The sequence below is a fragment of the Staurois parvus genome, unplaced genomic scaffold (assembly GCF_062004578.1).
Source record: "Staurois parvus isolate SC_StPar_1 unplaced genomic scaffold, SC_StPar_1.0 ptg000717l, whole genome shotgun sequence".
Lineage (NCBI taxonomy): Eukaryota > Metazoa > Chordata > Amphibia > Anura > Ranidae > Staurois > Staurois parvus.
Genome location: NW_028318513.1, coordinates 3,000,001 through 3,027,837, shown reverse-complemented (window position 1 = coordinate 3,027,837; position 27,837 = coordinate 3,000,001). Strand labels below are relative to the sequence as shown.

At 37.6% G+C, this 27,837-nt stretch overlaps 1 protein-coding gene and 1 long non-coding RNA gene across 3 annotated transcripts in view; one reads left to right on the top strand and one right to left on the bottom strand.

Annotated features, from left to right (window-relative positions):
• Positions 1–24,855, bottom strand: LHX1 (LIM homeobox 1). Of its 2 annotated transcripts, none has more exons than XM_089653639.1 (5): positions 24,109–24,855; positions 19,004–19,230; positions 17,481–17,716; positions 11,103–11,268; positions 1–2,181 (listed from the first exon to the last, which is right to left on the bottom strand). In XM_089653639.1, exons 1-5 carry the CDS (start codon positions 24,276–24,278, stop codon positions 1,802–1,804), a joined length of 1,179 nt encoding a protein of 392 aa, XP_089509765.1. In that variant the 5' UTR covers positions 24,279–24,855; the 3' UTR covers positions 1–1,801. The 2 variants fall into 2 exon arrangements, with proteins under 2 accessions (XP_089509765.1, XP_089509764.1); XM_089653638.1 differs by having other exon boundaries at positions 17,481–17,755; positions 24,109–24,847.
• Positions 24,856–24,941: 86 nt separating this feature from the next.
• LOC149445591 (uncharacterized) overlaps positions 24,942–27,837 on the top strand; it is a 52,726-nt gene continuing 49,830 nt past the window's right edge. The window contains exon 1 of the long non-coding RNA XR_016306385.1: positions 24,942–25,143. This is a non-coding gene — a long non-coding RNA (uncharacterized LOC149445591). The remainder of the gene's footprint in view (positions 25,144–27,837) is intronic.

The window sequence follows — 27,837 nt, the reverse complement described above, 5'->3', positions numbered from 1 at the left end:
TCATTTTCTAATTTTATTAAAAATTCACAAATTATCAACATGTTTTATTTTTTTCCTTTCATACAGTGAATGGTCTAATATGCACTGGAGGTCACACTAGCTTAGGCTTATATTAACAATAAAAGACGTATGAGAAAAATTTTAATATATAAAGAAAAAAGCAGCTCAGGACTGCATATTTGACCATAAAATTTAAATATTTTGGACTTTTCTTTTAAAGGACACAAAAATAAAACCTGTCTGGGTCTATATAAGCCATTAACAAGTCAATGAATGTTCAACAGGACTAAAAAGTATATCAAATGTTTGGAAAGTGTATAACACATTTTAAACACTTTTTTGTTTGTTTTTTTCGTTTTCTATGGTGGCTGGTGCTAACGCACCTTACAGTATTTTGTGCTATTTCTTTTATTTGGCACCTCACGTTTTGTTCACTTTCTGTCGCCTTCTGTAAACGAAATTCAAAAACTAGCACAGTGTACCAAAAAAACACCTCCCCCCCAAAAAAACATAAAAAATAAAACAAAACAACACAAAAAAAAACTAAAACAAAAATTCTCTTTCTTCATTCAGTCCCACAGAAAACAAAAACTAAAGAATGAATTATTTTGGTTGATTGCTCAAAACGTTTTGCTTGGTTATGAACAGAGGTTTTTAAAAGTGGATTATTACTAAAACGTTTTAGGCTCCTGAATTGAACGTCAGACGTAAACAGTTGACTGTTTTGAGTTCAATAAGTCTTTTTAGTTTTCCGCTGTCAGTGAAGGTAGAATCTTTTTTTTTTTTTTTCAAGTCAGTCTTATATAGAACAGATCTGACAGCAGACCTTCATGGTGAGGATCCTTGATTTGTGTCAGTAGCTTTGTGAAGGTAGAAGAGTTGATGCTGAGGGCTTTTACTTTTTTTTGTATTTGATATTTTGGCAAATAAATGTTCTGTCTCCACCTGGAAGTCAGGTTTAGCTATTCTGAAGCTTTTACTGGCTTGTCAAACTCTGAGGTGCAGAAAATGGACCAACTGGACCAGACTAGGTCAATCCTTAAAGTAGTATTAAACCCTCAATGTTTTTTAGTTGAACACGCCGAGCAGAGAAAAAAAACATTCTCCAGTAAACTATTTGTAAATTCTTACCCCATCACTTGTTTACAACTTTCAATGCTGCTCTCTCAGTACTGCTTCCCTGAACTTCTGGTCTTCACAGGAAAAAGTTATCAGTGGCCAGCTCAGTCCCCAGCCAGTCTGTTAGTTTGGAGGAGGGAGGAGCAGAGGAGTTCCTTGCCTTCCTAGGCTATTGGGCTATCTGTTTCTATTGATGCACACAGTGAGAGGAGACACAGCTATAGTCCCTGCATGCAAGGGTGGCTCCATAGGATGCTGTAAGAGAAAGGAGCCATCCTGAAACAGGAAACTTGGGTCAGCATTCATGGCACCAACTTAAACTGAAACATAGGCAAGGATTACATGGTGAAGGGCTGCTTACTCAGTGAATGACTAAATCAGCTGCTGAAAGTGCTTAAAAACAGAGGGTTTAATATCACTTTTATAGAAATATATTTTTTTGTTTTTGTGTTTTGTTTTTTTTTATGTGGTGTTGAGGGAATTGGGATTGCCTACCATCTACTGGGATAATGGATGTGATCTACTGGGATTGCAGCTTCCAGTTTTTTGTTTTTGTCCAGCGTCCTTCAGACTCCATCCAGACAGATATTGTTTCAGAAGGGAATTGTGTGTGCCAGAGCAGTGTCAACCAAGATGGCTATTGGCACCAGTCTTATTGTTAGGCCGTCTGTTGGTTCTCAAGCTACCAGACAGCCGCTTCATTCATTTCTGGTGGATGTGACAAGTGATTCCCATACGTTGCTCCCCCATTGACTGATAGAGAGGAAAAGGGGGGACTTTGACCAAACACCTCTGCAGACATAGAGTGCATGGAGCTGGGCAGGTTGGGCTCTGGGCTGGGAGAGTCTCCTGGGGGGTGGGACATGATGTCAGTGAAGCGTTGAGCCTCACTAGAAGGGTGATGTCCAGGTAAGGGGTGCTCCATTGTACCAAGTGGTGTGCCTGCTGGTCCAGAGGAGGCTACAAAGGGCAGATCTACAGGGGTCTGAGCTTGTGATGAGGGGGGTCCTTGAGGAAAGAAGTCGTAGTTGCTTCCGGGCCCATAATACTCACTCTGGTAGTCTGTCAAACAGAAAAGAACAGCAATTTTACACAACAATTCAAAAAAGGGCAACGTAAAATACAATCTATGTAGGATCTCCTTTAAGCTCAGCATACATGTAACAATCTGATTGTACAATTTCCTTAAGGCCCGGTTCACACCATAGAAATGCAGTCCAGATGCATTCCGGATTCCTGTCCGCATGCAAGATTTTGATGTGTTCTTGGCAGGTTCCGATGCATTTTTGATGCGTTCCAGTGCATTTTTTTTTCAGTGCATTTTTAAAGCGTTTTACCGTGTTCCAGTACGACATTGATAACCATATCACCTACTTTCTGTGCGTTTTGGTTGCAGAAAAAAAGCACACAGAAATACATGTAGTGGTAATTACCCCTAAGGGCCAGTTCACACTACAAAGATGCACTCCGGATGCATTCCAGATACGTTTTGCTCACAGTTCACACCACATGCAGTTCTGGTGCAGTTTTGATGCAGTTTTCTATGTTCCAGTATGGTTCTGTGCAGAAATAATGTTCTACTTTTTTTTCTGCACCGGAAACTGACTGGAACTGACTGCACTGGTGTGAACTAGGGTCATTGGAATACATGGAAAACACTGTGCATGCATTTTTGATGCGGAAAAAAAAACACACTGAACTGCATCTAGTGTGAACTAGCCCTAAGGGCCAAAAATGCACTGGAATGCATATGTCCTTATTGAAATTGAAGAAAAAGAAAAGGGAAAAAATTAACCAGAGAGCATCAAAAACACACCAAAATGCATCAAAAAACACACTGGGATGCTTCAAAAAAGTGCTTGCGGAACACATCTGGACTGCGTTTCTATGGTGTGAACAGGCCCTAAGGGACCATTCAGCGCATAAGAACTCAAAAATGCATATGTGTTGATGTGCATTTCACCTGCATGTTCATGCTCATTGCATTGCATTAAGTTGCACTTTATTGTGTTTTGGAATGCATTTTCATTTCATCGGAAATGTCAAAATATTAAAGAATATGTAAACCCAACATTTCATATTCCTGTTCCATGTACTTGTATGAAAAATGATCCTGTTCCCTCCATATTACTTCTTTTGTGTGAAATCTCTGGTGTCCCTGCCAGTCCCTCTGCTTTCCTATTCAAAGCTGACCACACTAAGCAGGAGGACACAGTAGGGTTTATTACTAAAGCTGGTTCACTCAGAATGTTGTGCACTTCTGCATGGAGTCCAATCAGCTTCCAGGTTGTATTGCTAAAACTTAATTGAACAAATGAAGTTAGAAGCTGATTGGCTACCATGTACAGCTGCACCAGATTCTGAGTGAACCAGCTTTAGTAAATCTCCCCTAGTGTGGTCAATTCTTTAGCTGTGCTGGGAGCTCAGGTTAATTTACTAAAACAGGAGAGTGCAAAATCCAGTGCAGCTGTGCATGGTAGCCAATCAGCTTCTAGCTTCAGTTTGTTCAATGAAGCTTTGACAATTAAACCTGGAGGCTGATTGGTTTCTGTGCAGAGCTGCACCAGATTCTGCACTCTCCAGGTTTAGTAAATCAACCCCAGTGTGCTCTCCTCCAATGATCAGACTTCTGCTGACAACCCACAGCCTTTCCCTGTTGTTTCTCCTTCCCTGGCTCTTTTGCAGCTGAGAACAGAGGGTATGCAATCACTTATAAAAAAAAAGGGGGGGGGGGGGGAAGGCATTTATATATTTTTTTTATATATCTATACACAAATGTTTTGTTTTTCATTTCTATCTTAAACTGAATGGGTTGTTTTATAAGGGGAGGGTTTACAATCACTTGTAACAATTTTGTTTTTAATCTTTACTTTCAGTTGCATTGCATTTACATGCATTCATGTTCATGGGACAGGTTTCATTGTAATGCAATGTACTGCAACGCATGTGTGCACAGCATTGTGGTGTGAACGAATCACATAGGAAACTATTGATTTCTATGTGCCCTTGCAGTGACCTGAGTTGATCCAGTGCAGAAAAATGCAGGTCACTGCACATGGTGTGAAACCCTTAGCTCTACCAATCATTATGCAGTACACGAGCCTATCAGCTTGGATACAAGTAGAATAGATAGTTTAGGTATGTCCTCATATTACATAATTTTGATAAATCTAAAGTTGATTGGACAAAGATGGTAAGGTCAGATTGTAATGTGTTTGGTGACTCTAAAGTTACCAAAATGTGTGTCATATGTGATTCAATAATATATAATCAGACAGACCCTTGCACTACATAGTGGATGGTGGAACTAAAAGATTGCACAATCACATTGTATAGTGTATGGTCAGCTTTACACTGAGATTGATCAACATAAAACAGCATTCCATCTAAAATGAGAGGTAATATCCCATATTGAGAGTTATTTCCCAGTATTGAAATGAACACAGTTTACCTATACAGACAAATATAAATACTTCTAGTTCTTATTCAAATGTTTTTTTTAATTATTGCCAATGTTTGCACCATAGGCAAGCTAAAACAATTCTCTTTGTGTTGCTGGGTGTGGTAAAGCACCACACAATACAAACAGCCGGCTCCATGCACACTGGGCTTAAGCAAAAAAACCCTCCAGTTTCTCCATGGCAGAAAAAACGCTGATATATATAGAGCGTTTTTGTGCACAGTTTAGCGGTTGTTTTTTCTTTCCTCCAATCTAAAACCCAAACTACTTTCTCTGTCCTCTAATCTCCGTCAATGAAAACAATATCTAAACGATAGCCTTTAGTGTATCTGAAGCCAAGAACATACATTGATATAATTGCAGTTTACCGATTATGTGGTGGCTGCAATAGGTTTATTTTTTCACAATTGTTTTCTTTTCTTTTAACCTGATAATCCTTCCATTAACTCACTTCTTGTGCTATGGTGACAAGGGCAGCAGTTGTCACTCTAGTACAAGGAGTGTGGTAGGACTATGTAACACCTCCCTCTCTTCTCCATAACTGGGGGAGGTATCTTATAGTCCGTTTAGATAGCATGGAGCAATCTTATCTGCTAACTGTCCAGAGTCAGAGAATACATGAAGTTATTAGCTCACAAGCCTGGCTGAATGAACAGGTTTTTTTTCTTCTTGTAGAATATAATAAAATGTTTTCAGTTATATACTTAACAGACCAAACAGGAAGCAAATAAGAGAAATGTATTGTAAAAGTTTCATCTTCCACAGATTGGGAAACATTTTGCTACATGTCTATGATCCTGACTTCTTTATACACTCAATAGCCGAAACGCTTAATAAAAAGCCACAATCAGTAGCAAAGCAATAATTGCAAATCATGAATTATCTCTGAAAAGGAGATATAGTATAATATAGTAATTTTAATAATATTGTATAATATAGCCTAGTATAGTATAGAACAGTTTAGTATAGTAGTATAGTATAGCCTAGTATAGTATAGAATAGTTTAGTATAGTAATAATAGTAATATAGTATAGTATAACCTAGTATAGTATAGAATAGTTTAGTATAGTAATATTTATAATAATATAGTATAGTATAGCCTAGTATAGTATAGAATAGTTTAGTATAGTAATATAGTATAGTATAGAATAGTTTAGTATAGTAATAATAATAATAATATGGTATAGAATAGTTTAGTATAGTAGTAGTAATAATAATAATAATAATAATAATAATAATATAGTATAGCCTAGTATAGTATAGAATAGTTTAGTATAGTAATAATAATAATAATAATATAGTATAGTATAGCCTAGAATAGGTTAGCTTAGTAATAATAATAATATAGTATAGCCTAGTATAGTATAGAATAGTTTAGTATAGTAAAAATAATAATATAGTATAGAATAGTTTAGTATAGCAATAATAATAATATAGTATAGTATAGTATAGTAATAAAAATATAGTATAGTATAGAATAGTATAGTAATAATATAGTATAGTATAGCTTAGAATAGTATAGTAATAATAATATAGTATATTATAGCCTAGTATAGTATACAATAGTTTAGTATTGCAATAATAATAATAATATGGTATAGTATAGCCTAGAATAGTGTAGTTTAGTAATAATAAAAATAATAATAATATAGTATAGCCTAGAATAATTTAGTAATAATAATAATAATAATTAATAATAAAGTCTAGTATAGCCTAGTATAGTATAGTATAGAATAATATAGTAGTAGTAATAATAATAATAATAATATATAGCATAGTATAAAGTAGTATAATATAATAATAGTAATAATAATATAGTTAATAATAATAATAAATATAATAATAAAGTATATTATAGCATAGTATAAAATAGTATAATATAATAATAATATAGTATAGAATATTAATAATAAAGATAATATAAAATAATAAGATAGTATAATAATAATAATAAAGTATAGAATAATAATAAAGATAATAATAATATAGCCTTTCTATCTGCCGACACCGCCTATGTACAAATGACACATGGGTTACTCATCTACCAGCTGCCAGTTAAATATTAACAGTTGTTTCATGCATCAGAATACAGTGTGCATTCCTGCGTATGGCAGCGCTATAAATACATGGTCCATATACTAAGATATTCACTTCTCCAGTTATTCACTGCTCAACCGAAAAATACTTTCATCGGGCAGTGAATAACAGCATTTCCTATTGTATTCATATTTTCCTGATTTCATTGTCTCAGCTCCCTGGTATGCCAGCTTTACATTCAGGATCACCCTGCAAGCTGTTTTATTGTGGAAAACGTCCAATGCCACCCATACATCCTATATATTTGTAAGTAGCGATTACAAGCAATGCTTCATGAAAACTGAAAACTGGAGCTCTAATTACAGCTTAAACTCGGCATTCCCTACAATCTGCCTTTCATAACAATGTAATTCATGCTGGACAATTATATGGGACAAAAGGAGCTAGGAAAAATAAAGTGATTGAGGGAGATAAAGGATTTGAGAACCTTCACCTATATGTATATATTTATGATTCAATCATACGTAAAGTGAATTCCTATTTATTTCATGTGCATTTGGCTGGATAACTGAGGTGAATATTAAATACACAGTACACACACAGTAAATCAGCCTTAAGGTGACCATACACTCAACAATTTGATTGTACAATCTTCTTTAGATCTTCCATCAACTATGTACGGCAAAGGCCAGATTGATTTGATACACATCAAATGGGTTGTATAGAAATATCCTGTTACATAGCCTTGGTAAATCTAAAGGAAATTGTGCAATCAGATTGTATAGTGTATGGTCAGCGTTATTTATTCTTATAGCAATGCTAACACTGGATTTAGAGCTAAATTGGATTGGATGCCATGGACAAAACAAATACTTTCCTACAGTTTTTATAAAGTAGCCCAAATACTTTGGAAGCATGCACCACAACCTATTTCCAGTAGTTCTGAGAAGCAGACATCTCACAATGTAAGAAGAGTCTACTGAGATTATTATCCTACAGAATGTATACAGCCCCAACAGTTTATCCAGCACTTTACATGAAAGGATATTTAAACCCAAGTACTAAATTGTAATATATTGATTGTGCCTTATATTGTGAGTCTTTAAATCTGGTGGCTGCATTCGTTTTTAGGAGAGGAATCATCCTGTTGATCCTGCCAGAAATTCAGTGTCCTGGCAACATCCTATGCATTGAATGGAAAAATCAAATGGTGCTATCAGCCTTCCCAGTTCTCTTCTGTGGACTACAGAACACCCCCTCCCCCTTCTTATCTTATGGAGATAAGGAGATAGGGAGGTGTTCTGTAGTGCAAATCAGGAGATCAGCCAAGACTGACTAGGCTGCTACTCCACAGATACAGTAGAGTGAGTGAGCCTGATCACTGGTAGACAGGGGCTGTGTTACTAATGCAGACCACATCTAAGAAATTGTAAGATGCAAAATATTTAATTTTTGTTCCTGGGTTTAGATACACTTTACTGTGGCTGTCATTGCTGGCCTGTGCTTCTTACAGTTGCCTGGCTGTCATGTCATGTAATAATTACTGCCCCCCCTCCGAACTAGGCATACAGTCTGATTGGACAATCTTCTTTAAATCTTCCACCAATTTCTAATGCAAGGGCCAGCCTAATTTGATACAAATTAAAAAAGTTGTATAAGTGTGTCCTCTTATTACATAGCTTTAGTAAATCCAATCAGATTGTTCCGTTTATGGCTAGCTTTATTGTTTTATATAGCAATCATCCTAGCACTGGCTGTCTAAAATGTGCTGGAGAAATGACAGCTGCAATCTGATTGGATGCCATGGACAACACAAATACCTTTCTGCTGTTTTTATAAAGTAGCCCAAATGCTTTGTGAACATGCACCATTACCCATTTCCAGTAATTCTGCTAATATATGCATCACATATCTCCCTGCTGGAGCCAACACTGCGCTAGTCTGCATGGTAAAATGCTGCGACTTACTATGCTAGCGTGAACGTAGTCGTACGCAGAAACTTTCATGCCACAAAAATAACGCCTATGATTGTAAAATTAATTCAACCATGCATTTAGGCTAATGACTTTTGCGCATACACGTTCACATGTTTATACATGTACACGTGTAAAATCTGCCGATGTGTATGGCCCTGGAAGCAGCTGTGTCATACTTTTTTGGATGCCACTAGACACAGTGCACATTTTTGTTGTGACTGTGTGTATGGCCCCATTCCTTTAGTGCTGCATTTAGATGCGTAATAAATGCCACATTTTGGACAAATATGTGAATGAGACTTTAGTTGCAAGGTATGGTATGGGGTCAAGCTAGCCGCAAAGGATGGTATGGGGTCAAGCTAGTTGCAAGGGATAATATGGTGTCAAGCTAATTGCAAGAGATGGTATGAGGTCAAGCTAGTCTCAAGGAATGGTATGGGGTCAAGCTAGTTACAAGCGATGGTATGGGGTCAAGCTAGTCACAAGGGATGGTATGGGGTCAAGCTAATTGCAAGGGATGGTATGGGGTCAAGCTAGTCACAAGGGATGGTATGGGGTCAAGCTAGTTGTGAGGGATGGTATAGTGTCAAGCTAGTCGCATGGGATGGTATAGTGTCAAGCTATACCTTCCCATGGGATGGTATAGTTAGTGTCAAGCTATACCATCCCATGGGATGGTATAGGGTCAAGCTAGTTGCAAGGCATGGTATAGTGTCAGGTAAGTCACATGGGATGGTATGGGGTCAACCTAGCTGTAAAAGATGGTATGGGGTCAAGCTAGTTGCAAGGGTTGGTATGGTGTCAAGCTATTTGCATGGGGAAGGTATTGGGTCAAGCTTGTTGCATGGGAAGGTCAAGCTAGTCGCAAAGGATGGTATGGGGTAAAGCTAGTTGCATGGCATGGTATGGGGTTAAGTTAGATGCAAGGGATCATTTGATGTCAAGCTAGTTGCAATGGATGGTATGGGGTCAAGCTAGTCACATGGGATGGTATGGGGTCAAGCTAGTTGCAAGGGATGGTATAGTGTCAAGCTAATCACATGGGATGGTATAGTTTCAAGCTATACCATCCCATGTGATGGTATGGGGTAAACCTAGTCGCAAGGGATGGTATGGAGTCAAGCTAGTTGCGAGGGATGGTATAGTGTCAAGCTAGTCACATGGGATGGTATAGTGTCAAGCTATACCATCCCATGTGATGGTATGGGGTCAAGCTAGTTGCAAGGGATGGTATAGTGTCAGGTTAGTCATATGGGATGGTATGAGGTCAAGCTAGTCACAAGATATGGTATGGGGCCAACCTAGTCATAAAAAGATGGTATGGGGTCAAGCTCGTTGCATGGGAAGGTATGAGGTCAAGCTAGTCACAAAGGATGGTATGGGGTCAAGCTAGTTGCATGGGATGGTATGGGGTTAAGTTAGTTGCAAGGGATTGTTTGAGGTCAAGCTAGTTGCAAGGGATGGTATAGTGTCAAGCTAGTCGCATGTGATGGCATGGGGTCAAGCTAGTCACAAGGGATGGTATGGGGTCAAGCTAGTCGCAAGGGATGGTATAGTGTCAAGCTAGTCGTATGTGATGGTATGGGGTCAAGCTAGTCACAAGGGATGGTATGGTATCAAGCTAGTCACAAGGGATGGTATGGTATCAATCTAGTGGTAAGGGATGATATGGGGTCAAACTAGTCGCAAGGGATGGTATGGTGTCAAGCTAGTTGCTTAGGAAAGTCTGGGGTCAGCCTAGTTGCTTAGGAAGGTATGGCGTCAAGCTAGTCGCAAAGGATGGTATGTGGTCAAGCTAGTTGTAAGGGATGGTATGGGGTTAAGTTAGTTGCAAGGGATTGTTTGAGGTCAAGCTACTCACAAGGGATGGTAGGGGCTCAAGCTAGTTACAAGGGATGGTATAGGGTCAAGCTAGTCGTAAGGAATGGTATGGGGTCAAGATAGTTGCTTGGAATGGTATGGGATCAAGCTAGTTGCAAGGGATGGTATGGTGCCAAGTTATTCCCAAGGGATAGTTTGGGGTCAATCTAGTTGCAAGGGATGGAATGGGGTCAAGCTAGTTGCAAGGGGTGGAATGTGGTCAAGCTAGTTGCAAGGGGTGGAATGTGGTCAAGCTAGTTACAAGGGCTGGTATAGGGTCAAGCTAGTTGCAAGGAATGGTATGGTGCCAAGTTAGTTGCAAGGGACGGTATGGGGTCAAGCACAAGGCCTCATTCATATGTCCCTAAAATAAAATGCCTTTACAGGCATTTTTGATTTATGGATTTGAAAGCAGCTGCATTGTTTTCAGTGGAGACATTCATGCAGGTGTGTAAACATGCACTGCGTTCTGATCCGTAAAACAAATCCAGAAATTTGTGTCTGCAGACATCCGTATACACTATGGCAGATGCAGGTATGGGGGAAGAAAAAAACCCGGCAGTTTTATGCAAGTATTTACTGATCATTACGCAGGAACTTTTGTGCCAGAGAAAAAAACCCCCAGTAAAGTTGTGTAGATGATGACTTACCTCCATAGAAGGAGAAGGGCCCATTGGGGATGAGCTCCCCTGGCTCCAGGCGGTCCACCAGCGGTCTCATCCTCCTCGGACTCCTGAAGAAGGCATGTCTGCGGGCTCCCAGGGCGCTCAGCTGCTTCATCCTCCTCTCTTTGGAGCGCCGGTTCTGGAACCACACCTGGATCAATGACAGCCAGATGAGAGAGTGACATGAGAACATGCAGCACAACAGTCTTGATGAGCAGATTATTACAGTACATTACTACACAAAGACACGTCTTGGCTACATAAACCGCCATCTGTTCCACAGAAGTAGCTGTTTAATTGCTTGCTGACCCTACTTGTATTGTTCTCTACAACAATATGGGTCAGCTTCCGATCGCTGCAGAATTCCTCATTCTACAGGAAAGCAGAGACTTGGCATATCTCTTCTCCTGCCAAATATCGGAGTTTTTATTATGGGCTCAGGATTTGGGGAAACACGACAGCCTGAATTACACAGCACACATCTATATATCTGCTAGAGAAACGTGAAGGATGCCATTATTTGTTCTTCCATCATTTACATGATAAAAGCTGGATGGGGCTGATCAGAAGTCGGGAATTTGGAGTTCAGGCAGAGAATTTTGATTTACATACCATTTACATATCATTACTGTTAGGGGTCACACTGCTTATATAATCATTAATTGCAATTTTACAGCTTTTCTCTTTTTTTTTTTATCTTTTTATATTTCGGTTACTGACTTCAACTGTGAGAAATGTGTATAAAATTCAGGTAGGTTTGTGTATGTATGTGTATATATATAATAGAAATTCTTGCTGGACTACCGAAGAGAATGCTCTGAGCTACAAGGATAGATTTTATTATATATATATATATATATATATATATATATATATATATAAAATAATGTATATACATACTGTACGTACTGTATATATATTTTATTTTTTTAATATATGATTATTCTTGTAAAGAGCCAGATCATTCTCTTTTGTCAAGCAACCGAATCTTAATGAATACATAAATTTATATACATATAAATACATATATATATATATATATACAGATATATATATATGTATTTATTAAGATTCAGGTTGGTTGGCAAAAGAGAATGCTTTGGCTCTTTGCAAGAATAATCATATATAAATTTATATATATATATATATATATATATATATATAATGTGTATACATACTGTACGTACTGTATAATATATATAGTATACATACTGTACATACTGTAATATATATATATATAATAAAATACAGGTTTGGCTACCAAAGAGAATGCTCTGTGTTACAGGTTTAGGCTTTAGTATATATATATATATATATATATATATATATATATAGTCACCTTAGCAAATCCGCCTTGTTTCCCAGGAATGCCATCACCTGTTCTAAATATTGAGGCCTTGCCATATGATACTAAGCCAATGACTAGATAGAGCCACATGGAATCTATCCACATAATATCAGAGTTTGTTTGACAGCTTGGTGCATTCTGGCAAGTGGTCAGGTGCTTGACACAAACCATGCTACTAGATCACACATCATGCAAACATCATGCCTAGCAGTGATCGCAGATAATGTAGCTAAGGGGGTTCTATGGTAGAATTGCTGCAGATCTAGCTGAGAGCTCAGTGGATCCCCAATAGTTACAATAACTTTAAACAAATGTAACTGAAACCAGAGCTGCTCTAGAAAAGATGATTTTTTATATATACATGTAAAATAAAGAATGACCTAAAAGTGGCAGCTGAAATCAATAAACATTGTACCAATCTGCCTTTGTTTCCCATTGGCTTTTCACTGGCCTTAGGTACAATTTATGCACTCCAGTAGATACCCCATAGAATGTGATTGTTATTCAAAGTGCAATGACCCATAGTAGCCAATCCCAAATAATGTCTAGATGGACCTAGCTGCAGTTAACTGAAATCCCATTGGCTGCTGTGAGTTAATTGCCTTTTACATGGTCCCCTTTGCATTCGCCTTGTAAATAGGCCCATTAATTCACACTGCTTTGTTGGACAAGTTTAGCTTACAAATGATAGAGGCCCAGTAACATCATACTACACTCTGTTAACATAATTCACAAAAAATGCTATTATTTTAGTCTGTCTAAGACACATATACACACACAAAAATAAACAGAAAGAAGCCATCAACAAGAAATGTAGAGCTCTCCTCTGCTAGGCCAGTGATAATATTCTTTTTTATATTTGTTGTACTGAACAGCAGACATTTTACTGGAGCCCAGAACCCCTGTGCACTATTCCAAAAACCCAGTCCAAATAAAAGAAAAAAAATGTTGGCAAAATTTTTGGTCATTCTCAGGGTAAGTGTCTATAATACCACAGAGGAGCTGATGCCCAAAGCAACAATTCACAGCATAAGCGTCCTTACACTTTCACATGTCTTTACACAAGTTCAGGTTTAAAATGAACTACTTGGGGTTGATTTACTAAAACTGGAGAGTACAAAATGTGATGCATCTCTACATAAAAACCAAATTCCTGATTTTATTGTCAAAGCTTACTTGAACAAGCTGGAGTTAGAAGTTGATTGGCTACCATGAACAGCTTCACCAGATTTTGCACTCCGAGAACCCCATTGTCTAAAAGTTGGAGGGTAGCAAACCCCAGTTCCACTGATTACACTATACATGTAGGTATTCAATCTACATAGGCCTTTATTAATATGTTGTCTAGTTAGGCGGTTGAGCTTTTAAAGCCAAGGCCTGAGGTCCTTCATGATGGAGTAAATGCGCCTAGGGTTGGCTAAAAGATGCTGGCAACAGAATATGAGCGTGATGGACCACATATGACCATTTGCCAGATGCAATGTACAAGCTGCCTTTCATCAAGCCTGTAAGACCAGGAGATACAGGTTTGAAAGCTAAGCACTGGTATACTATGGTGTTCAATAAATCACCTTATTGCATACATTTAATTTCACATATGCATCTTTTATACACTATACGTCCACCTCTAAGGGGAGTGTAACAATCCTATTTCAGCAGATGAACAGTATGGGAGCAGAGAAAACTGCTACAAAAAATTCAACTATTGTCCTGTGCAACCAATTAGATACCTTCCTTCATTTTTCAAGTCAGACCTAGTAACCTATTTGGAAATTTCAAGCCTCTGTCAATAATTCTCATGTTATAATTGGGAATGAATGATCAGTATTAGTTGTCTACAGGTGAAGCTAGATATTAGTATATACCTTCCCCCTGCTTGTACAGATCAGCACTGCTCCCAGACTTTACCAACCATTTCCATACATACACCAGCATCCAAAATATATCCAAAAATGACATTATCCAAAATATATAAAATATAAAATATTTAACATATATTTTACCCTGTTTGTATTGATCTGCACTGCTCTGACTTTAACATCCATTTCCATACACCATGACATTATCCAAAATATAAGGCTTACATGTCTTGTATAGCCAAGACAGCTGTGAACAGTGATACAACCAACTCTGCAACATTTATTACTTATTATTTAGTCGTGGGATACATTTACTTTCATACTCATCTGGCTATGGACAGGATACTTCATATAACATAGGTGACTAGGTTCTTAGCCATGCCAACAACAATCTAAGCATCTCCAAGAGGTCCACACACTGCGCATGCGCGCACTGCCCCGTTCCATACACAACAAGAACAAATCCTGCCTATCTCCTGTCATCTCGCTGACCAAATCCAGCTTGAAAAATATATTCTACTATTGTTTCCAACCACAAATCCAGATACCGAACAAATACAACATTTTTGTAGCCTGCGCCATCAAAAGTGACTAACAACTTATTTTTACTTTTAATTGATAGATTTCCTTGGACTGTTTTCACATCCACTTCATAAATCCCCTTCTTCTATAATCCTGCTGCCATTGAGATCACTAACAATACTGGAGATCTTGTACCAAGGGTGTTGTTTTATGCTAGCAAGCGTGGTTGGAAGCGTGTGTGCTGGGCTACAATATATAAGGTATATTTTATATATAATATTATACACAAATATAAGAAGAATAATTGAAAAAAATAAATTATATATATATTCAATATATTGCCTTAAACATGAAAAGCCGCTTTAAATAAAAAAGAAAAAATCAAATATATGACTACACAGAAAATTAGATTAGATATAATTTTATATAGGGGTAACAAAAAAGCACTGAGGCTGATACAGACACAAAAATGAAGATTTATTTTAAATATCCAATCATATAAAAATAATTTTTCTTTCTTTCTTTTCTTTCTTTCTTTCTTTTTTCTTTCTTTCTATCTTTCTTTCCTCTCTCTCTCTTTCTTTCTTTTTTTTTCTTTCTTTCTTTCTCGCATGACTAATCTTTTTTTCCTCTCCTCCCTTAGTCAATCATCCTATAAATTGTAGCAATTCAAAACTAACCCATAAACCATACTTTCCTGGGATGACTGAGCATGGTCTCTAGAGATGAGATGGGGGTGATTTTATTTCACCTTGTTTCCGATTGCTAGATCTGTTATCGCAATATGCGGAGATGTGCGATATGTGTGATAAGTGCGATACGGCGATGGGTAGATAAAGGAGCTTCCAGTACAGTGCTGTCACTCATTAACTGGGATTGGGGGGACATGGTGACCTGTCTGAACTCCCTAGCCTGGGAAGATTATTTCACTCAAGTGGATCCTAAGAAAAGCGTACAGTCACTGCTTTGCTTTCTATTTTCTGTTCCTTTTTTTTTTTAAATTGATATTGAATGAAATAGTTGAATGTATTTAGCTTTCCCCTTGCTTAGCTTTCCGCTTTAGGTCAAGAATGATTGAGTTAATTCTTATTACCCTGACAAGATTACTCCTAATTATCCTCGCACTAAGGTTCTTCCAATCTAACCTCGCCTTAATGATCTTTTAACCCTCCATTACCCCCAGCTCTGCGGGTTTATAAACCTTTTAATAATCCCAACTCATTGTCATTCTTATTTTTCCATTAACCCCTCACATTTATGGTTATTAATTTCTAGTCCATTTGCAAGTTGATACCCCTATTCAATCCGTTAAGGCCAATAAATGATGAGAGAGGAGGTGCATACTGAAAAGATGTGTATTCCCTTACTGAATTTTAGTTATGTGTTATATATATATATATATATATATATATATATATAGAAACCCACACCGGCCAAGAGTGTTGCTATGTCCTATCATTAATATTATTATTGCTATTATTATTATTACTGCTACTACTACTACTACTAATAATAATAATATTGTTGTGTCTTTCTCCTTCTTCTCATTACTTCTACTTCTATTACTACCGCTACTTTTATTATTATTATTACTACTACTGCTATTGCTACTATTATTATTGTTATTATTTTATTGTTGTTAATATTTTTTCTTCTCTTTATTTTTATTACTAATACTTCTATTACTACTGCTATAATTATTGTTGTTATTATTAGTATTACTACTATCCTGCCTTCAGCTAATAACCAAATCTTCTACTTGTCCTATCAGTTCATCCGACACAGTTCTTACCTTTGTACCACCAGCCCCTTCCTTTTAGATTGTAAGCTCCGAGGAGCAGGGCCCTTCTAACCCTCTTGTATTGAATTGTATCATTGCTGTATTGCCTCCCTTTATATTGTAAAGCGCTGAACAAACTGTTGGTGCTATATAAATCCTGTATAATAATAATAATTATTATTATTGTTGTTATTAATATTACTTTTCTTCTCTTACTCCTTCTTCTTATTGCTTCTTTTACTACTAATACTTGTATTATTGTTATTATTACTACTACTACTATTGTAATTGTTATTAATATTATCAATATTATTGTTTTTTTTCTTCTTTTTTTAATTACTACTACTTCTATTACTACTGCTGCTTTTATTATTATTATTATTATTGTTATTACAACTACTATTATTTTTCAACTGCCAGAGCCAATTGCACTAATATATTTGTAAAGCATATTATATTATTTGTATTCACATAAGCACAGAAAATCATGACGGCCTTGTAACCTAAAATCTGAGAGCTTTCTAAAATTCTTTTGAACCCTTTTCTTATACACAAGCCACTGTTAATATTCAATTAGCCACATGTACTGTACTTCTATGCAGCGCTGCTGTCTAGGTCAGCGAGCCTGTCACCCCATCCCCCCTAGGCATTGGTTTCAGTTAGCCAATCAGATGAAGCTAATGTATACTTTTTATTTGAAGGATCACAGGTGAGCAGGGATTGGGAATTTTTAGCCCAGTGTTGATTAAGTACAGGAACGCCATAATCTCCCATGCTGTACATTGTGAATATTTGAAGAGTGCTTTGATGAGTGTGTGCCCCATGATGCCCTGCGGTGACCGCACTGCCATTACCTGTATGACCCGCATGTTGAGACCGGTCTCCTGGGCCAGCTGCTCCCTTATGTGCCTGGTGGGTTTCGGTGTAGCCGCAAATGCAGCCTTCAGAGTCTCCAGCTGTTTGGCTTTGATAGTGGTGCGGGGTCCTCTCCTTTTCGCCCCCAGGTTCTGGTCATCGTTTTCGTTAATCCCAGCCTCCTTATCAGAGATGTTAGCGCTTTCAGAGTCCTTTGCGTCATCTTGAGATGGGTCTTGGGAGTCAGGAGATAAACTGGGGTCACTGCCTGTCACTATTCCAGGGAGGGGAAAAAACGAGTTATATCAAACAAAGGAGGATGCCATCAGATCAAGACCGTTCGCTTTTATACACAGCACAGATTGGGTCTATTAGCTTTTTGCTCTAACCTTTTACATTGTGAGTCACAGGGACAAAATAAACACACACACACATATATATATACTGTATATATATATATATACTGTATATATACAAATATGTATAGGGATATTGACTACAATGCCTATGGCAGATAAGAACGAAAGGGAATAATAGAGAGAGCAAGACTGTGCATAGACTAAGGTGAGATGTGCAAAAAGATACAGACCTGTGGGATGAGAGGAAGACATATCAAAGGAAAGAGAGAGAATGAGAGAAGGAGAGGAAGAGAGAGAGAGGGAGGGAGAAGGACAGAAAGAGGGAGAGAGGTAGAAAGAGAGGGAGAGGGGGAGGGAGAAAGAGAAGGGGAGGGAGAGAGAGAATTATAGGGTCTAGGTTCTGATTTTTTCATCCTGGCCTGTGGTCACTCCAAATTCCCAGTTATATTAAACATATAAAAAAGGGTGGACTGGGTATTTCAAGTGCAAAGTTAAGGGGGAATTTAAATGATTATATTCATTATTTAATAATTTATTCCCTATAGGTTCTGACAATAAAAGTGTAGATGGAAAAAAGCATAAAAAGAGAGAGAGGGAAACAGGAAGGTGGAGAGAGGGAGAGAGAGACAGAGAGAGTGAGAGAGGCAGAGACAGAGAGAAAGAGAGAGAGGGGGGGGAATGAAGGAGAGAGAGAGAGAGAGAGAGGGAGAGAGAGAGAGAGAGAGAGAGAGAGGGAGAAATAGAACATAGACAGTGAGTGATAAAAAGATAAGAAGAAAGAAATAAAGAAAAAGAGTTGGACAGAGAGAGGAAAAGAGGGGAATATAGATAAAATAGAGGAAGGGACAGAGGAAGAGATTGAGAGAAATAAACAGAGATAGACAGAGGAAGAGAGATAAAAGAGAGAGAAATAAAGAGAGATTTGCAGAAAGAGAGGGGGACAGGCAAGGAAAGGAAGGAGGGTGGAGTAAGGAAGAGAAAGAAGAAGATAGGAAGGTAGAGGGAAAACAGTGAGAGACAGAAGGAGAAAAGGAGTGATAAAGGGAAAGGGTGAAAAGAAAGGGGAAGCGAGAAGAGGAGATTCTGGAAAAGATCGAATATAAAGGGGGAGCAGGAGAAATAGAGGAAGAGGGTCTCAGAACACCCAGTCGGTGTTGTCTTACCTGAGAGAAGACTATTTTCTTTGGCAGCGTTGTTGTTATTTAGGTAATCTTCTTTGCAGACGAACTTGTTCTCATCAATGATATAGAGTTCCTCTCCAGTGGAGAGCTGTTTGTTACACATCATACATGTGAAGCAGTTCAAGTGGAACACTTTGCTCCTTGCCCTCCTGACCAGGTCACTGGGGGAGATTCCCTGGGAGCAGCCAGCACACTTGGTACCAAAACGTCTAGCAGAGACAGAGAGGGGGAAAACACATCGTTATCATTTTCTCACACCACAGTCTGCTGGGCAACTACAAAAGAAAAACACTCAATACAAACAGTGAAATCAAACAATCCTCCAATCACTTGAACGATTCCTACATATACATGGTTTGGATGAACCGATGGGTAACTCCAGTCATCATACTCATCTACAACTGGCACTGGGGAAATATATTTATATCACATCCGATTCATTTACCCTTTCTAAATTTGGGTTGATGAAAAAAAAAAAGATACACCTTCCATAAGTACATACAAATCAAATATTAAATAATTAACAACGAAATAAAATGTTCTAAAACATTAATGCCCAGTGCTGTTTTAGAAGACTTACGTTTGTAAAACCTTGGAAGCAATATACAATAAAACGAAATAAAGCATTAGGCTTAGGCTAGGAATTATTAAATCTAAAATAATAATAATAATAATATAAATACCTTGCTATTGAGATCTATACAAACTAATTGATCGGGATGTGTGGATTTGTAACGATTTTTTTTTCTTTCGAATGACACTTATTACAGATGACACTGGTATTCCACTAGACAGAAAACAGTGAGAGAATGTTGATTGTGGGTCTGCTCTGCAATTGTCCTGTGGTTTCCTCCTTACACCTCTCCTATTCAAATCTAGTTATCACTTATTTCCTAAAATCCACAACCAATAAGGAGCCGGGGCCTTCTCAGCACTCAGCATATGAGTCACTTGTAGGTACATTTCAAGGTGTCATTTCCTTCTGCTTGAATACACAGATCTCTGCATACCTTCTTCTCTACAATAAACATACCTGAGAGCCCTGACAATCCCATCAACAATATACAGGGAGCTCTAGGGAAATGGGGGAGTTCTAGAGAAATGGGGGGGGGGGGGAGTTCTATAGAAATGGGGGAGTTCTATTGAAATTGAGGAGTTCTATAGAAATAGGGGAAGTTCTAGAGAAATGGGGGGAGTTATAGAGACATGGTGGGGAGTTCTAGAGCCATGGGTGAGTTCTAGAGAATTGGGGGGAGCTATAGAGAAATGGGGGAGTTCCATAGAAATGGAGGAGTTCTAGAGAAGTGGGGGAGTTCTATTGAAATTGGGGAGTTCTATAGAAATAGGGGAAGTTCTAGAGAAATGGGGGGAGTTCTAGAGAAATGGGGGGAGTTCTAGAGACATGGGGGAGTTCTAGAGAAATGGGGGGAGTTCCAGAGAAATGGGGAAGTTCTAGATAAATGGAGGGGGGGGGGTTCTAGAGAAATAGGGGGGTGACACTATCTCCTTTCCAAGTCAATGTACAACCCCAGCCAATATCAGAAATATTTCATTTTTTTCTTTTCTCAGCTCTTTTTAAATCCATGCTAAGAAATGCTCCTTTAAAAAGGTTGCAAATGTGAACTAAGTCCAGATTTAAGAAGACATGGCCGCTTTCTAATTAAAATGATGTGTATGTGCTGATCTTGTGTTCTGAGTTGATCTTTGGAAACAGAACTCTATGTATGCCGCTTGTCAAGGAGGGCAAAAGCGACATTTTCCCTGAGCCTGTTAAAGGCCATTGACATGAAAGGATCATGAAAGATCAGCTCTTTATCTGAGGAAAACGTGTCACTTTCATCCATCAAATTATCATTTTAACTCGCCGCTTGACCTCGAAAAACACTGCGTGAGAAATGCATCTGGGGCTATATAATTATCAAACCATTTGGGTAGTTTTCTACCAGTGCTCCTAAATACACGGTGTGCATCTGCTGGCCGACTGATAGCAGCTCCCCCCTTTCCAATGATCGGGGGCATTAGATCCATTTTCAGACGATCTCCAAGGAGTCTTTATCTCTCCTTTGTCACCACTAAAATATTCATCAGATGGTAAATAAATTCACAGTTGACAGGGGAGGTTTGTAGGCTACCCGGGGTTATGTGTAGCTACTACATGGATCTTATGTATGCAGACAGATTGTCAAACACTATCTTCCAGGGGACCTTTGCAGATAGATGTGATAATTATATATATATATATATATATATATATATATATATATATATATATATATATATATATATATATATATATATATATATATGTATCTATCTATCTATCTATCTATCTATCTATCTATCTATCTATCTATCTACATCTATCTATCTAGACAGCAATTTTCTTAAGCCGACATCCTACTCAATATTTTCGGCTGTCATGATATAGCATAGCGCCGTACATCCAGCCTGAAGTCGGAGGAAAATGACATATTTAGAGTATATATGTAGTTGAATACGACCTATGTAGTATAAACCTATTTCCTTCAAAATGATTGGACCCTTACATTCAAAGCACCAGTTGATGTAGGACACATGTTCCTTTAAAAGCATTGTCCAATTTTAGACCAATTTATTTTTACCTAGGGAGATCGTTGATCTTTCTTACCAGAAATGCTATATCTATATCTATCTATCTATCTATCTATCTATCTATCTATCTATCTATCTATCTATCTCTCTCTCAGAATATACAGCGAAATATAAAGTTATATGATGTGCTCGCTTTTACACACACATATACATACACACACATACATACACACATATATATAGAGCAAAATATGAACTTAATATATATTCTATATATACAGCAATGTAGGAAGGTATATGATGCTCTCTCTATATATACATATACAGAGAGAGAGAGAAAATTGGTAAATCATATAACCTATATATATATATATATATATATATATATATATATATATGACGAGAGAGTATCAATAAAATAATAAAACCTCATATACACCTCTCTCTCTCTATATATATATGAGAGAAAAAGAGATAGTACATTATATAACCTCATATACAGCCCAATATTCAGTATACACATGTATATATTTAAATGGAGCTAGTACATCATAAACGATATATATATATATATATATATATATATATATATATATATATATATATATATATATATATATATATATATGTATATATATAGCTTTGTATGAGGTTATTGCTCTCTCTATCTATCTATCTATCTATCTATCTATCTATCTATCTATCTATATATGTGATATATGTGTGTGTGTATATTGCTGGCTGTATATAGCATTATGTGATGTACTAAAACTTCTCCCTATATATGTAGGGCTGTATATGAGGTTATATTTTGTACTTTCTCTCCATATATGTATTTTTCGGTCTGCATATGGCATTATATGATGTTATAAATCTTCCTCTCTCCGTATTTAGGTCTGTATATGAGGTTACATGTTGTACTTTCTCTCTATATATGTATATTTCGGTCTGCATATGGCATTATATGATGTACTATGTCTTTCTCTCCTTAATTATATATTGGGCTGTATATGAGATTATATGATATACTGTTCTTCTCTCTAAATATTGAGCTGTATAAAAGGGTACATGATGTACCCCCCTCCTCTCTCTTTCTCTCTGCTCTATATGTATATGTTGGGCTGTATATGAAATTGTAATGTGGTGTAGTATTCACCCTCTCAGGTTATATGATGTACTATCCCCCCTCCCTCTTTCTATATATAAAAATGTTGGGCTGTATATGAGAATATAATGTGGTGTACTATTCTTCCCCTCACGCTCTCTCTCTCTATATATATATACTGGACTGTATTCGAGAATATAATGTGGTGTACTATACTCCCCCTCAGGTTATATGATGTGCTATTCCCCCCTCTTTCTCTCTCTCTCTCTCTCTATATATATATATTGGGCTGTATTTGAGAATATACTGTGGGGTGTACTATACTCCCCCTCAGGTTATAAGATGTACTATTCCCCCCTCCCTATATATATATATATATATATGTTGGGCTGTATATGAGAATATAATGTGGTGTACTATTCTCCCCCCTCAGGTTATATGATGTACTATCCCCCCCCCTCTCTCTCTCCCTCTCTCTCTCTATATATGTTGGTCTGTATATGAGAATATAATGTGGTGTACTATTCTCCCCCTCAGGTTATATGATGTACTACCCCCCCTCTCTCTCTCTCTCTCTCTCTCTCTCTCTCTTTCTCTCTCTCTCTCTCTATATATATATATATATGTTGGTCTGTATATGAGAATATATTGTGTTGTACTATTCTTCCCGTCAGGTTATATAATGTACTATCCCCCCCCTCTCTCTCTCTCTATATATATATGTTGGGCTGTATATGAGAATATAATGTGGTGTACTATTCTCCCCCTCAGGTTGTATGATGTACTACCCCCCCCCCCCCCCCATCTCTCTCTCTCTATATATTTTGGTCTGTATATGAGATTATAATGTGGTGTACTATCCCCCCCCCCTCTCTCTCTCTCTCTCTATATATATATATGTGTTGGTCTGTATATGAGATTATAATGTGTGTACTATTCCCCTTCTCTCTCTATATATGTATGTTGGTCTGTATATGAGAATATAATATGGTGTACTATTTTCCCACTCAGGTTATATGATGTACTACCCCCCCCCCCCCTCTCATATAAAGACCATATGTTGGTCTTTATATGAGAATAGTGTGATGTAATATTCCCCCCTCAGGTTGTATGATTGTATGATGTACCCCCCCCCCATATATGTATTGGGCTGTATATGAGGTCCTGGCTGTGACATGATAGCACATTCTTGTAGAGTGTGAAGGAGGGGTGCACAGTGCTGTGTACACAGACAGACAAACACAGGTGTGTGACACGATTGTGAGAAGATCCCCAAGCAGTAGCACTTGTTCGCATCAAGTCTGGTAAAAGCTGACCTGTGATCAGGAAGTTCTAGCCATGTGTCCAAACCGAACCCCCCCCCCTTTTTTTTTTGAGGGGGGGGGGTGGTGGTTCCGGGACGATCACTTACCTGAAGAAGTCATTTTTACAGTAAAGCTTGCTTTCTCTGGAGAAACATTTCTCGGTTAAGTTGCATTTACATTCACAGCACTGAACACACTTGACGTGCCAAGCCCTGTCCAAAACGTTCAACAAGAAGCGGTCCAGGATGGGCCTCTCGCAGCCCGCACAGTGCACCATTGTCTTTGGTTGTCAGATAGAAGAATCAGAGGATCCACAGGACGGGCACCCAAACTACAGGACAAATCTCACCGCCAACGATGAAATCCCCAAGTGACAGCGATCAATTGGATTGTGGATTCTGAGGTAGCTCAGTCAGTGATGAAAGTGCTTTCGCTTTCCCAAAGAAATACCAGGTGGTGGGCTTTCGCCTCTGATGCCAAATGTCAAAGGAAAGCCGCGCACTACTCCCTGTCTTGGTGGTGGATTGCTTGTAGGCTCCGATCCACGAGGTGCTTCTGTTGCCTGTGTCAGTTCTTTGCATGCAGGTAGCAGATACCTAGCCCATGAAGCTTTCCAGATCTGGTGGGGCTAGTTAGAGCGAGGGGTCCAGGCTGTTCTTGGTTTCAATCAAAGTCTGATCAAAGTCTCCCCTTTCTTTCTATTGCCAGATGCACATGATGGCAAGGGTTGGGAAGTGGCATAGAGAGCCGGCTCAGGTCTGATCCTACAGGTCTGGGAATGCTCCACTCACTGTCTCTTCCCATCTGAACTGCCTTCCCTGGACTGCATGTTCCCAGCTGCTGTACAAGCTAGCCTTATGGAGAAGGCAGTGACGAAACAGGGGGCAGCAGCCAATCAGCTCCTCGCAGTGCCCTTGTAAACCATTAACCACCACACCAAGCTCTAATAGTACTGTAAAACCATTTGTAGAAATAGGGAAAGCAACCCTTTGTCAAAACCTAGTGCTAATATCATATTTTCATTTTTTATTTGCTAAGACATTCACTCTTTATTGAAGAGGTGGATCAAGCCCAGAACGGTAATGATATTTCAAGTGTGATAAGTGTACACGTTCCTTCCAGCGCAGGGACTGATAAATCTGGTAGGTAGTATATATATCTACATATAGGTATATATTCATATATACCTGCATGTACATATTTGATAAATACAATGAAAGAGAGATTGTGTGTAACAATTTATTTTATACCCTATTTATCTTTTTTTTTTTTAATGTGTATGTGTATTGCTGGTGTTTGTTTTTATACTATATAGCTATCTATCTATGTATATGTGTAAATGTTTGGGTTTGTGTTCATTGTTTTTTTTATAGCTTTACTTTATGCTTTTTATACTACATATATCTATCTATGGCTTCATTATGTGTAAATGTTTGGGATTGTTTTATACTCTATCTATCTATGGTTTGAATATGTGTAATTGTTTTTGGATTTTTTTTTATAATCTATCTATCTATCTATCTATCTATCTATCTATCTATCTATCTATCTATCTATCTTGTAATTGTTTGGGTTTGTTTTAATTGCTTTTATATTAAATAGCCACATCTACAACTATTGATCTGCCTATCTTATGAAACAATGTAATTGTTTTTGTTTTTATTGTGCTTATACCGTATCACTCACTCACAATACAGCTCTATTTAATCTATCTATCTATCTATCTATCTATCTATCTATCTATCTATCTATCTTTTCTGTAATTGTTTATGTTTCTTGTGTTTATGCTATATACCTTTCTTTCTTTCTTTCTTTCTTTCTTTCTTTCTTTTCTGTAATTGTTTGTGTTTCTTGTGTTTATGCTATATAGCTCTATCTATCTATCTATCTATCTATCTATCTATCTATCTATCTATCTATCTATCTATCTATCTATCTATTTGTTTGAGTTTTTATACGATGTGTAATTTGTTGTTAATTACTGATTATAAGTAGATTTTATATATACTATAAGTAGTGTTTCAAGAATATCTCAAACTTATAGTGTCCCAGGCATCTTTTTTACGCATTGTTTCATAAGTCCAATACTTTATACTGCATGGATGAAATCTATAGTAGTTAATGCATGCCTATGTGGCATTTATGAGCTGTATATGTGTCACAAATTTACTATATTTGATCTGAAACGATTTTTAATTTTTTCTTTTTAAGATGAATGCTAAAAAAGCATCCGATGTTATAGCGTGTGTATATGTAATTGCCGGCTGCTGTACGTGTGCCCTTCATATAAGAATGAATAATTGGCATTTTCATATTCTAGATGATTTTTTTCTTAGGAAAGTTGTTTGATGGCAGCCGAGGGAGTCGGCTTGGATGTATAATGACCAGTGTTGGCCGACTTGACAAATAAACATTAGCAAACAAACCTGTCTGTTGTGTGTGACTGGCGAGTCCCATCTAGGCGTTGATTGTTAATTAAACAAGATCAGGGAGAGGTAAAGCCATGATTTTCTTGTGATCGTACAGTCGTTGTGGAAATTGTTTGTTCCTGAAATGGACAAATTGCTTGTCAGGGATGAATGCAGATAGGAGAATATGAGAAGTTCGCACTTCCAGCTGCCCGATAATTGCACTTCATCTGAATCCCCTTTGGAGAAAGTTTGCTGTAAAAGAATTACAAATGGCAAAGCGACTGAAAATAATGGGAATGATGAAGGATCAGCTAGCAAGGCTTTCCTATGGATTCCTGGGCTTTGTTTACATTTCCAAGTCTGCACGGAGAAGCTTTGCATCTACTTGTCAGGATGGTGGAGGAAACTAGTAATGGCTGTTTTTATTTACTTGCTACTTCATACAGGATGCTGCAAGGGTTGTGATGTTTATGATTGGAATGAAAGCAATAGAAATGTTCATCCCTACCTTGCTGTGGCCTCTTCAGTGTTCTAGGAATATTCATTAGGTGAGGTAAGTCTGGCATTCTCCAGTGTCACTTCCCCTGTTCTTTGTCTGCTATGGGTGACAACTGTGTCTTTTCCCTACCAATGTCTCCTGTCATGCCCCCTCAGCTGTTTGTTTGTATTCTCTGCTCGTTTATTGGTAAACGGTAAAAAAATGGAATCAATACGGCAACCTTTCGCCCGCCCCCTCTGCCTCTCTGCATATGTGCTACTTCTCATGTAAAACACAGGCTGCGATGTCTGGAGGTGCCCCACTCCTATAGAGCCCATAGGGCGACAGCTGGGCGCTTCTGTCAAGGGACTCCTTCCTTTCACTGGCAGCCTCACATGACATGTGTTGGTCAGGGATGAATAAGAGATAGGAGATGAGCATCTCGTCTTCAGCCCAATGCTCACTTCCCAATGGCTCTTTTCAAGGAGCTGCTTATTCTCTCTGCCATTCCGAAGATGCCTGCTGAATACAGAAAACGTCCTTTATATATATATATATATATATGTATATATATATATATATATATCCCCCATTCCTTCATCACTGATTAACTGTTTCTTTTCTGACCAAGTCATTCTAAGAGATTACTCTAAAAATCACATCGTATTAGAACTATGCACAGCAGAGGCAATGCAAGGCTGCTGAAAGTGGGAGCAGGATTGATCTGTTGTAAAATATCAACAGTATGTAAAAAAAAAAATAAAAAAAAATCACACAATAAAATAAAATACAATGATATATATATATATATATATATATATATATATATATATATATATATATATATATATATATATATATAATTGTATTTTATTTTATTGTGTGATTTTTTTTTTTTACATACTGTTGATATTTTACAACAGATCAATCCTGCTCCCACTTTCAGC